The following is a 12948-nucleotide window of genomic DNA, read 5'->3' as shown; positions in this document are numbered from 1 at the left end:
CTTTGCAAATGCATCACTGTTGTCATGTAGATATTTTGACCAATATCTACAACCCTACAATGAGATTATAATGAAAGCATGAAGGTATTACAGATGTCGTACAGTTATTGTGCATCAAGGATCAAATAACATATTCCACGACTCAAAAGCTGGGCACGCCACAGCTTGCTGTCATTGAGACAGTGGGTTAATATCTGTCTAGTGGGTTAATATCTGATTGGACCATTTGGTGTATCCCATCTCCACTGCTGTTACATAATCATCACCAATTCTCAATTTTATTTGAGCGATCAACATGCATAAAGTTCTAACATGGCCAACAGACTGGCCGAATCATCAAACTTAATTCATTTTGTTAGACAACAATGAGTTACAGCAAAGGAGTACAATACAGAATTGAACAACAACAACAACAACAACAACAACAATAATAATAATAATAACAATAATAATAATAATAATAATAAAACCTATGTTTGGGCTAAGTTAAAGGATTTTTGTATCAAAATTAGTGCAGCATTTGCTTAAAAAAGATACAAATTCAAGTTATACATTATTACTTTTTATTATTCATAGTGAATAATGAATGGGACAGGGTTACTGTTTAATTTATTAATGAGTTATTGTTCTACTTTAGTAAAATAGTGTTTTGTAAAATGTGCGTTAATTTAAGGTCACTTCTAAGATGAAAGAAAAAATTTAAGTCTTTAATCCCTGGAAATTGGGAATCAAGTGTAACAACAATGGGTAATGTTGCGTTATCCTAAATATCATCCTAATTAAAACAATTGTGTGACATCAAAAGTTTTACACAGTGTACAAGTTCCACCTAAATTCAACATAACACAGGCAGACACCAAGGGCTGTGAACATTGGGATGGAAAATAATTAAATGTAAACAACAAATGTTAAAACCACAAAAATGATTTCCCTGTCAATTTATATTTTTATTAATAGAAGTGTTACAGTGATTGGTATGTATAAAAATCAGTTTGGCAAAATGTTATAAACTGCTCCCCTTCTCTAAAAGATTCTATTCAAAAAATGGTAAACAACATTCTCAAGCCAGGTTAGAGAAATGCAAAAATATGTCAGAAATATGAGTGTGTGTGTAAATTCAGAATATTTTGCCCTTTTTTTTAAGAATTAAAAAGAAAAATCATAACCTTGAGTATCATTCTCAATTGGTATCTACTGGAAGAGTTAAGCCAAGCTTAGATCAAGTAAAAGTGAAATTGGGATGTTGCAACATTAAAACAAAAAGCAAAAAATCTCTGCAAATCACTCACAAAAGGAATGAAAGAAATAGAAGTCTCTCCATCTAAAAGGTTTGGTCACTCAACATAGTGCACAGCTTAGATACCAGCTGCTTACATCACAAATTCTCAAACTGTTCACTCCTATGGGCCTTTATAAAGCCCATTATAAAGCCTTTATAAAGGTTTTATAATCCTCATAGAATAACTGTTTTTGCAAGGCATATGGACTCACTTCATTTTATTGTCTTTAAAAACACTGTCATAAAGGCTTTAAAACTCATTGTCTTTATAAACTGCTATAAAGTCATTACAACCTATTGGGGCATGTAACACTGTTCTTTTATCTGATCAGTGTCTATGGAGAGTGCAACCTCTGTAGTATTTTCCACAATACTGGCTGGCTTTCCAGAACCTAAAAATAAACACACCATAATTCAATGTGAATGGTGTTTGTGTGCATTTGTGTATGTGTTAACATAGCCAGTAGTAGTGTTAATCGTGCAGGTGTTTGTGTGCAGTCTGCTCACAGTGTAAAGACAGAAACATGCTATTCCTTCAGTGAACTTAATTCAGTATCTGTGTGTGGGTATGTATGTGTGTTTGTGGAGAGGGAGGGCTAAATACCAGTGAATGAGTGAAGTACGGCACATATAAGGAGAGAATATAAACTCTTGCATTCACTAGTGAGCTCTACAGCATAATGGCATATTAATCCAAGAAAGCACATACTGGTTCAGTTCAATTATAAGTATCTGTGTATCAATTGGTTTCTATTCCCTTTAAATGATTTAAAGTGTTTTAAAACAAGATGAATTAAACTTAATCAGGGTGATAAGCACTGGAAGAACAGGTAGTGTGAGGTATCTATGTATTGCTATCTATGTATATGTATTACATTTACGTAAAAGTAAATGAAAAGTGCTCCTTAAATAAATAAATTACATTTAAACAAGAAATATTAGAAATATTTCTGATGTTTGGACTGTGTGTGTGTGTTTAAGATGTCATGACCCCAGGCTGCCTTGAGATAGGGTCTTGGATGTGCTTTGGGTAGTTTCTCCCATTTTCTCTTGTGGTGGGTGTGTCCACTTGAACTTGTTTGAAGTCATGTGACTTATCATAATATGGGAAAGTGGCGTTTCTGAGAAACGAGCCCACTCTGAAAACAATGGCTCCACCAAAAATGATATGAACCCTACAGACAGAGAGAGAGAGAGAATGTTTATATACATTGGTAGGTGGGAGTGAGTGGTTGAGCATGGAAATATATGTTTGTGCGTTTGTATGTGTGTCAGTGCGCATGCATGCAATGCATAGTTTTAGTTGTGGTTTTATGAAGTACCGATCTGTATTTTGCCCACAGTGTAGGTGTTTCTGTCACACAGAATGCTCAAGTCCAGATTTCTTCTCCTCTCAATGTCACCTTAAAACAAACACAATCTCTTTACATACATGTATCTCATGACAGAAAGTTTACTGCTGTCTCTGTGTTTATTTGTTCAAACTAGGTCTAGTTCTAAATGCTGCTCCTTTAACCAACTGACTCCCCCCAACAAATCCTTCAGCACATCCAATGTAACCAATGATTTATTAATCAATAGAAGTTTATCTTTTAGGACTCACTGAATAGTCAGTCTAATTTATGTAAACTGAGAGATGGACAGAGCAAGGCAGTGTAAGGGTGTTAGTGTACCTTGACTAAAAAATTCTTCAGTAATTTTGTGGCTCCACAGCTTGCTAAGGTGCCAGGGCCTACATGGGTTACAGATATCTGCACATTTCAGAGCCATCTGAATAAAACAAAAAGTAAAAGAGAAAATATTATATATATCAGAATTTCATCTTGCATTTCCTGATATTTACATCTAGATATGTTTAACACCTTAGACTATGGTACCTTTGGTGTCAGACCACCCATCTTTTGGTGAGTAGAAGTATTGGACTGATAGTCTTAAAGTAAATTAAAGTAAATAACACTTAATATTTGGTTGCATCTCCCTTGCTTGCAATAACTGCATCAAGCCGGCCACTCACTGACATCACCAAACTTTTGCATTCTTCTTTTATGATGCTTTTCCAGGCTTCTTTCCTGCAGTTTCTCCCTTCAGTCTCCTCTTCAGGAGGTGAAATGCTTGCTAAATTGGGTTAATGACTGGTGATTGACTTGGCCAGTCTAAAACCTACTACTTTTCCCCCGATGCAGTCATTTGTTGTGTTGGCAGTGTGTTCTGGGTCATTGTCTTGCATGAAGTTATTCCTCCCAATTAAATTGGAAGCACTTCTTTGTAAATTGTCAGACAGACTGTTTCTGTAGACATCTGAATTCACTCTGCTGCTACCATAATGAGTTAACATAATCAATAAAAATTAGTGAGCCCTTTCCAGAAGCAACCATGTAAGCGCAAGCTACGACCCTACATCCACCGTGCTTGGCTCATGAGCAGATCCTTTCTTTCTCCACATTTTGGCCTTTCCATCACTTTGGTAGAGGTTAATCTTGGTTCTAAAACGTTTGTGACTCATCTCTGTACTTCTTTGCCAATTCCAATCTGGCCTTCTGATTCTTATTGCTGATGAGTGGTTTGCATCTTGTGGTATGGCCTCTATATTTCTTCTCTTGAAGTGTTTTTTGATACCTTCACCCCTGCCCTGGGGAGGTTTTTGCTAATGTCTCTGTTGTTTTTGGGGTTTTCTTTATAGCTCTCATGATGTTTCTGTCATCAACTGCTGTTGTTTTCCTTGGCCAACCTATTCGATGTCTGGTTGTTAGTAAACCAGAGATTTCTTTCTTTTTCAGGACATTCCAAATTGTTGTACTGGCTATGCCCAATGCTTGTCCAATGGCTAATGGCTTGTGCAATAGATTTTCCTTAAAATGGCTTGCTTTTCCCCCATAGACATCGCTCTGGTCTTCATGTTGGTTCAATCTTTTTAACAACAAATGCAGTCTTTATAGGCGAAACCCAGGGCTCAAACCAAGAGTACTCTTTCAGAGCTATTAATTGTTTAAACAAAATTACATGGCTCAGGGCACACCTGAGCAACAAGAAACACCTATCAGTCACATTTTCCGATATTTTTGATCACTTGAAAAATGAGTGGATTCAAACAAAAGGTGGCATGTTATAAGTTGTTTAGCACATCTAGATGTAAATATAAATGATGTAAATGAAAGCTGAAATTCTATCATCTTGTATCCACCTTTTGATTTCAATCCAAAATGTCTTCAGTATATAGCAAAAAGAAAAGAATTGGCCTTGCCGTTCCAATACTTTCAGAGGGGACTGTATATGTGTCATGTGTGATGTGTATGTGTTTGTGTGCACAAAGAGTATATAACAGCTCATGTGTATCATGCAGAAACATTACAAGTAAAGTTTATGGTGAAAAAGTGTTTTAAAATACAAATGGGAATACACGTTAACCTTAAATACTAGTAAGAATCACAAAAATGTAAGTAAATAAAAGCAGTCTTCTCAACCACAACCCAATTAAATAATAATTACATAGTTACTGAATCTTTTTGTTAGGATTCCATGCCAACATGTTAAATTTTTGTGAACATTAAGCAGTAACTTTGTTTTGCTTTGCCTATATTTTGTTTAACTAATAAGCATAAACCGTCTACTCTTTGATAACTAGTTTCTTGATTTTTAAATGAATTATTGCAAGAAAAGGATCTGTCATACATATTATATCTGTCATATAATACAGAAGTTTTAGGAAAAAATCTTTCAGACATGTATGCTATGCATATATTGCAGCAAACAGAAGGGAAAAAGGTGTCTTCCGAGCCACAGCTGGACCATATTTGGACCATATCACATTAAAAGTAGCTGCTTAAGCCCGCATAATATATGCAACTTACACTTATAAGCAAATTTCATTTGGGTATTGGTGGTATAATTGCCACTGTATAATTTGTCTGGTCAATAAGTCGTGTATGTATTGCTTATTCATACGTAAAATGTGTTTATAGTGTGTGTGTGTGTTTTGTACCTGCAATATGAAGTGCCTGTCCTGACTGTTGTTCAAGCGCAGGTCAGCTCGGTCTAGGTGAGCTCTGAACTCACTCAGGTATTCATTCTGTCTGCTGATATCAGTTGCCAGAATGAGAGAACCCAATCGTTCCTCCAAGCTCTGCCTGCACACACAGACACAGAAATTTAATTTTATTAAATTTAAAAATATTTTATATTTATATTTTATTTAACATTTATTCAAAACCCATAGAAGATCAGAGATAGTGACTAACTGCAAGCGCCCAAATCTCTCACACAAAGGGGAAGTCTATCCTTCTCATTTGTGTTTAAAATTATTTGCACTGTCCACAGTACCAAAATGCAAAGATTACAATATCTATTATATATTATGTAAGGAATAAGACATGACAGACAGTGCAGTTGTTCGAAAATAATGCACATTTTACATTTACATTTATGGCATTTTGGCAGACGCCCTTATCCAGAGCGACTTACGTTTATCTCTTTTTTTTTTTTTTTTTTTTTGCACACTTGAGGGGTGTGATTTGGCAAGCTGTGAAGCGGAGTGCCATTAAAGGGCATTATTTTACTGAAGTGCATTATTTTCCTATAACCACAAAGTCTGGATTGTGTTATTCCGCTTATACCACAGCAATTTGCAAACGATCAAAAAGTTTACTTAAAGAACAACACATCAGTGGTGGTTCTGTGGTGGGCCAATTGTACTGATGGACTGATAAGGGGGCAAACTGTGCATAGCAACAGATGGGCTACAGTCAGTAAGGACTTTTTGGTTAGTCATTCACGTTTTTGAGAACAGTGAAGCAGAAAATAATCATGGTTTTCAGCCTGCATTCAAAGCTGTACTTGCAGCTTGGAAAAATCTGCAGCTCACAGTGAGCTTTAACATGTCCACCGCAGAACTCATCTGTGTTGGAGAACCACCACTGAAATTTGGTTAAACCCATTTTTTATTTATTCATACACAAGACTATGGTCTTCACAGGACACAGTAATTTCAATCCGTTTTTTGTTTACAAGAACAGGATCAAGCAGAGGGGTATGTGTGTGTGTTTTTACACCTGTCTGCAGATGATAAATGGGATAGAAGACCTGACTCTCTCAACAAGCTGACAGCAAATTTCCAGTGGTGGTTCTCCAGAACAGACGAGTTCTACAGCAGACATGTTAAAACACAAACAGAGAACAGGTTTATTTTGGATGAGTAGAAATGCCAAACAATCACAAATTATCGTAATATAGTCCCAGTAATGCTGGTGACAACAGTCACCTTAATCAAATATAGTAAACATGCTATAGTACTATATAATTGAAGACAAACCACTTTTATACTTCGGCTGTAGGCAGATAGAATTGGTGCATCCTTACTTGGTAGAGCAAGGCCAAGTGGTGACTGCTTTTAATAAGGAAGGTTTGATTGACACCCGGATGATCCAAATCATGAGTTGCTGCAGCCAGCAAACCCAAAAGGATATCACAGGATGTCAGAGACTCAAATAGCTAGAGATGCACATAGACAAACATATATTTTCATTAGTACTACAGAAGCATTTGTTCATATGTATGTCAGTCTATTTTATAGTCACAATAATAAAAGTATGAATCATGTATAACTTTTTCTCTTCTCTTTCTCCTTTCCATTAGTCACCGATTTATACACGCATACATACACACACCTGTGGTTCCTGCAGGTAGCAGTACATAGCCTGTGTGACATCAGCAGCATGGAGGGCATTGTGATAGGGGTTTTGACTGTGATAGGCTTCCTGTACCATTACTATGGTAACAAAAGAAAACATCAAATATCATCTCCTAAAGCTAATTCTGTAATTCTGTATTATGAACTGCATTTAGCAAACCAAATTAATGTATGTGAATGGTTCTTGCCTAAAAAATGCCGCAGTTTGAGCACATCCAGTCGGAAGAGCTTTATTAGACTGTATTCACTGAAGAGGTGAAAAGTCAAATCCACTAAACTCTTTCCTGAAACAAAAGGAAATTATATTGGATTTTAGGTCTAAAACTTTGGTCTTCCAAACACATAACACACTAACATAATATAGTTTCTAGCCACAGAATTATTCAAGAAAAATAATTTTTTACATCACTACACGCAACAGGTATGCCAAATAAGATTCTTTATCCACTCCTACACATCCCAAAGCATACTCATAAAATGAGACAAAATATAATTTTACTAGTGGATGCTACATTAATAAATAATTGATCATTAAAATTAGTAACTCATTTAAATTAAATAATTTGTGTATGATATAGCAGGGATTATATACAGGGCATTACACAAAGTTTCCAGAGGAACAGACATTTTGGACAAATGTCCTTTATCAGCTGTGCAAGCAAGAAGTGCTTCTGTGTATGTCTATAAATATTTGGACATGGACAAAGTTATTGTTATTTTAGCTGTTTACCAGCTAAATTATTAGAATTTAAATGAAATAATAAGCATGACTTTCACAATATGACTTTCAGAATTCATTTGATGGTATTTACTTTTAAGGAACCAAAAGTAATTGGACAATTGGCTGCTCAGCTGTTCCATGGCCAGGTGTGTGCTATTCCTTCATTATTTCACTTACAATTAAGCAGATAAAAGGTCAAAAGTTGATTTTAAGTGTGGAATTTGCATTTGTTAACTCTCAATATGAGGTCTACAGAGCTGTCTCTGTCAACAATTTGGTACATAATTAAAAAAAGAAAGAAAGCACTGGTGAGCACAATGATTTGAGATGTTTTTAAGGAAACATCTTAAAAACATTTTTAAGGAAAGAAGGAGAATGTTCTTCAATGGCCATGTCAATCACCTGACCTGAATACAGCTGAGCATGCATTTTATTTGCTGAAGGCAAAACTGAGGGCAAAATGCCCCAAGAACAAGCAGGAACTGAAGACAGCTGCAGTACAGGCCTGGCAGAGCTTCACCATGAAATCCAGACTCTGGTAATGTCTATGGGTTCCAAACTTCAGGCAGTCATTTACTATAAAGGATTTGCAACCAAGTATTAAAAATGACAATTTAATTTATGGGGGGGGGGACATATAAAAATTCTGCAAAATCCCTACATGGTTGACCTGATTTGGATGTAAATACTCTCAAGTTAAAGCTAAAAGTCTTTGAGCTCATATAAATTATTTAATTTCAACTCCTATATACTTTGGTAGACAGCTAAAATAGCAATAAATTTGTCAAAACATTTAATGGACGTGATTGTGTGGATGTCACCGAGTACACTCACCGTCTACTTTAATAGGACGTGTCCACCTGCTCTTTTATCTAGTTCTTATCTATCAGCCAATCATGGGGCAGAAGCACAATGCATAAAATCATGCAGATACAGGTCAAGAGCTTCAGTTATTGTTAACATCAAACATCAGAATGGGGGAAAATGTGATCTTTGTGTCTTTATCTCTGACATGGTTGTTGGTGCCAGATGGGCTGGTATGAGCATTTCAGAAACTGCTGATCTCCTGGGAATTTCACACACAACAGTCTCTAGAGTTTACACAGAATGGTTTGAAAAACAAAAACATCCAGAGTGTGGAGGCTCTGCAGGCTGAAACACCTTGGTGATGAGTAAGATCACAGGAGAATGACCAGACTAGTCTGAGCTGACTGGACGTCTATAGTAACTCAAATAAGCACTCTTTACAACTGTGGTGAGCAGAAAAGCATTTCAGAATGCACAACACATCACAGTTTGGGTGCATCTGTGCCCACTGTAGCCTCAGATTCCTGTTCTTGGCTGACAGGAGTGGAACCCAATGTGGTCTTCTGCTGTTGTAGCCCATCCACCTCATGGTTCGATGTTTTGTGTATGCTGAGATGCTTTTCTGCTCACCATGATTGTAAAGAGGGATTATATGAGTTACAATATTCTTCCTGGCAGCTCAAACCAATCTGGCCATTTTCATCTGGCCTTTCTTATCAACTCACAGAACTGTCACTCACTCAATGTTGCAATGTATTCTTATTCTCAACTTGGTAAGGAAATGACCAAACATAATACTCCACTAGCTCTAAAGGAAACTGCTATGGCGGTTCTCCACTCACTAATAGCACTATGGTTACATACAGTATGTACCTTCCATACTTGCTAAAGTTACTTATAGTTACCAGCAAGTGTCTCACCATTAGAGAGTTGATCAAACAAGAAGATATCAAAGTTCCAGCTTCCAACCTTCTGCAGCATACACTACCACAAGAGAGAGATTCCGCAGAAAATGACACTCAAAAACATTCATCAACAGGATCAGTGTTAGGTATGAACTAAAAAAATGTTTTTAAAAACCTATGACAAAATAAAAAAGCATTATTATACTGCAGGTGCAAAAATAAGACACAAGGTGCTCATGTGTTTGGCAAATCATACTATTTTATTAGCATGTGCCAAAGCACATTATGAGATTTTCATAATGATATAAAATGAGATTTCACTCATAGATTTCACACATAATATTTTGAGAAATATATAACTTTCATCAAAGTATGCAGTAAAACATGATAAGTTGGTATGATGCAGATGGGAAAAAAATATTTCCATCATTAATTTTATTATTTGACCCAAAAAAATTGCATTCCCAATTTTTTATGTTGTAGTGCTACCCTTCGTGGACCCAAAAAAAAAAAAAACCCAAAGTAGAACAGGGATGCCTCCGCTGCCTCTGTCTAGTCCTTCCTACTAATTTGTTACTAATTTGTATACCTCAAATATCCTTAAAATATACTTCAGTCAAGGAAGAAGCTATTAATGAAAAACTATTTCAGACATTTTACCTTGCTCTGACCTTGATCCTGTTGGATCAGTTCCAAATCCAATCCAATTTTTCTTTGTTAAACATGTTTTTTCAAATCCATTTATTATTAGTTTTAGTTTATGTGGAGTGTACACTGTACATGTTCATGTTACAGCCATCACTACTGTCTGAGCCATTCTAAAGAGATTGCGCTAACGAGAATCTCGGGCAGAGAAAAAAGTGTAAATGGAAAAAAGTGTAAATTGTAGCCAAAAACAGGCCTCGAGTTCCTGAATATGAATGTGTAAGTAACATCTCTGTATGACAGGAAGGAAGCTATTGAAGAAAAACTATTTCAGACATTTGACCTTGCTGTGCAATTGACCCTGTATGGATCAATTAAAAAATCTAATCAGTTCAATCAACTAGTTACAATGATAATACCATATAAAGCCGATAAACATTCAATTATTTCTTGCGGACAGATGGACAGGTGGACTGGACTGACGGACCGAAAACATAATGCCTTCACCACTTAGCAGAAAAGACTTAAAAAAACAGGGGAGCTAAACAATTAGCATGTTTTGACCAGAAGGGGCAGGTGATTAGTGAAAAAGAAACTGCAGGGAGAGCCTCTCTCTCCCTGAGTAATATCTTGTAATGATCACCAGCAACAAAACAGATAAATGTTATGCTTTTGTACCTCAAACAAAAAGTGTTGCATTCCTGTAATACTTCATACATGTGCAGGCTTCAGGCTCTGTACCTACTCTTTTTGACCATATTTAACCTGATTTTACACAGGCTTTTGCTATCTGGCTTTAACTGTGAGTAAAATGCGGCCAAACCACAATGGAGTTGCTGACACAGAAGAAGACACCATTGGCCTGTATGACCTGTATATAAAGTCTTCTAATAATGTACTGTAATACTTAAACATACTGTACAGTATGTACACTATTCATATTCTGTCTCTATAGTATAGTAAGTATAGTGCTGCTTGTTACTAGTAATCTTATGGCATGAATAAATCGACAGCACCTCAACAGCGAAATAACTGGGTAGAGGAAACCATTTTATGCCCAAAATGGTGTAACTGATGCAGGGAATCATTTGACTTGTTATGTTATCCATACAAGACAGAAAAAAAACAAATTAAGTGGAAATTTGACTTGGGAACATACTTAAATACATACACTGATCAGCCATAACATTAAAACCACCTGCCTAATATTGTGTAGGTTCCTCTTGTGCCGCCAACCCAGCTCTGACCACTTCGAGGCATGGACTCCACAACACCTCTGAAGGTGTGCTGTGGTATCTGGCACCAAGACATTAGCAGCAGATCCTTTAAGTCCTGTAAGTTGTGAGGTGGGGCCTCCATGAATCGGCCTTTGTCCAGCACATCCCACAGATGAAGGCCAAGTCAACACCTTGAACTCTTCCTGAACAATTTTTGCAGTGTGGCAGGGTGCATCATCCTGCTGAAAGAGGCCACTGCCATTAGGGAATAGTACTGACACATACACCCCTTCATGGCAAAGTAACATCCACATGAATGCCAGGACCCAAGGTTTCCCAGCAGAACATCGCCCAGAGCATCACACTGCCTCTGTCGGCTTCCCTTCTTCCTACAGTGCATCCTGGTGCCATCTCTCCCCCAGGTAAGCGACGTACACGCACCCACATGATGTAAAAGAAAGCATGATTCATCAGACCAGGCCACTTCCGTTGCTCCATGGTCCAGTTCTGATGCTCACGTGCCCATTGTAGGCACTTTTGGTGGTGGACAGGGGGCAGCACTCTGACTGACCTGTGACTATGCAGCCCACTGTGTGTTCTGGTACCTTTCTATCACAGCCAGCATTAACTTTTTCAGCAATTTGTGCTATAGTAGCTCTTCTGTGGGATCCAACCAAATGGGCTAGCCTTCACTCCCCACGTGCATCAATGAGCCTTGGGTGCCCATGTCCCTGATGCAGGTTCACCACTGTCCTTCCTTGGACCATTTTTGGTAGGTACAAACCACTGTGTACTGGGAACACCCCACAAGACCTAACGTTTTGGAGATGCTCTGACCCAGTTGTCTAGCCATCACAATTTGGCCCTTGTCAAAGTCACTTAGATACTTATGCTTGCTCATTTTTCCTGCTTCCAACACATAACCTTTGAGAACTGACTGTTCACTTGCTGCCTAATATAACCCACCCCTTGACAGGTGCCACTGTAACGAGATAATCAATGTTATTCACATCACTTGTCAGTGGTTTTAATGTTATGGCTGATTGGTGTATACCTTACCCTTCAGTGCTTATCTACTAAACACTACTACTTTAGTTATATTCCATTCTGCCCCATAAGCATATTTATTTTGCCCAATAAAATGGTAACCACTAAGTTATATTTGTGCCTGACAGTAGAGCACACTAAGCTCTCTTTTTTCTCTTACCTTAGCTTGTTTAATGTACTCCTGGTCTAGTGTGGGGTGTATATCGTGTGTGTCATTTCGGTGGTAATATGAAGCCTGCAAGTTCTTGTGAATGCTCAGAGTACTTCTAACTGGCTGCAGTTCCACTTCTGATGTCACGGTGTCTGTCAGCGCTGCACAAACAACACCAAAACACCCTGTTTATAAACATGCAAACAACACCAGAACATCTGTTTACAAAGAGGAATAAAATTTTTGTTTACTTTTTACAGATCTGATACAGTGAGTACCACCTAAATTAAACATCACACACCACTTTTAATTATCTTAGATTTCAGGCCTATTTCTTATTAATACCTTCAGTGATACAGTTGTTGGTCATATCCATATATTTTGGCTAAGAATTGCTTCAATATGTTCTCTCATTTGACTTTACCAGGAATATTTTACATCACTGTCAGTACATTCTAAAATATTTTTAAATAATACTTTTTAAAATAATGCT

At 37.1% G+C, this 12948-nt stretch overlaps 1 protein-coding gene across 9 annotated transcripts in view; it reads right to left on the bottom strand.

The window, feature by feature from the left end:
• Positions 1-259: 259 nt before the first annotated feature.
• LOC113543000 (high affinity cAMP-specific 3',5'-cyclic phosphodiesterase 7A) overlaps positions 260-12948 on the bottom strand; it is a 33296-nt gene continuing 20607 nt past the window's right edge. For 8 of the 9 annotated variants that reach the window (XM_034314640.2, XM_034314636.2, XM_034314641.2 and 5 more), the window contains 10 exons: positions 12465-12640; positions 9411-9474; positions 7151-7246; positions 6940-7040; positions 6632-6763; positions 6325-6416; positions 5259-5403; positions 2953-3049; positions 2602-2682; positions 260-2454 (listed from right to left, as the gene is read on the bottom strand). In XM_034314640.2, the coding sequence (XP_034170531.1) occupies positions 2264-2454; positions 2602-2682; positions 2953-3049; positions 5259-5403; positions 6325-6416; positions 6632-6763; positions 6940-7040; positions 7151-7246; positions 9411-9474; positions 12465-12640 (1175 nt within the window). In that variant the 3' untranslated portion in view covers positions 260-2263. The remainder of the gene's footprint in view (positions 2455-2601; positions 2683-2952; positions 3050-5258; positions 5404-6324; positions 6417-6631; positions 6764-6939; positions 7041-7150; positions 7247-9410; positions 9475-12464; positions 12641-12948) is intronic. The other variant, XM_026940899.3, reaches the window with a different exon arrangement.

This window comes from Pangasianodon hypophthalmus, chromosome 21 (genome assembly GCF_027358585.1).
Source record: "Pangasianodon hypophthalmus isolate fPanHyp1 chromosome 21, fPanHyp1.pri, whole genome shotgun sequence".
Lineage (NCBI taxonomy): Eukaryota > Metazoa > Chordata > Actinopteri > Siluriformes > Pangasiidae > Pangasianodon > Pangasianodon hypophthalmus.
Note: the sequence above shows the minus strand (reverse complement) of the source record. Positions and strands in the feature narration are given on the sequence as shown.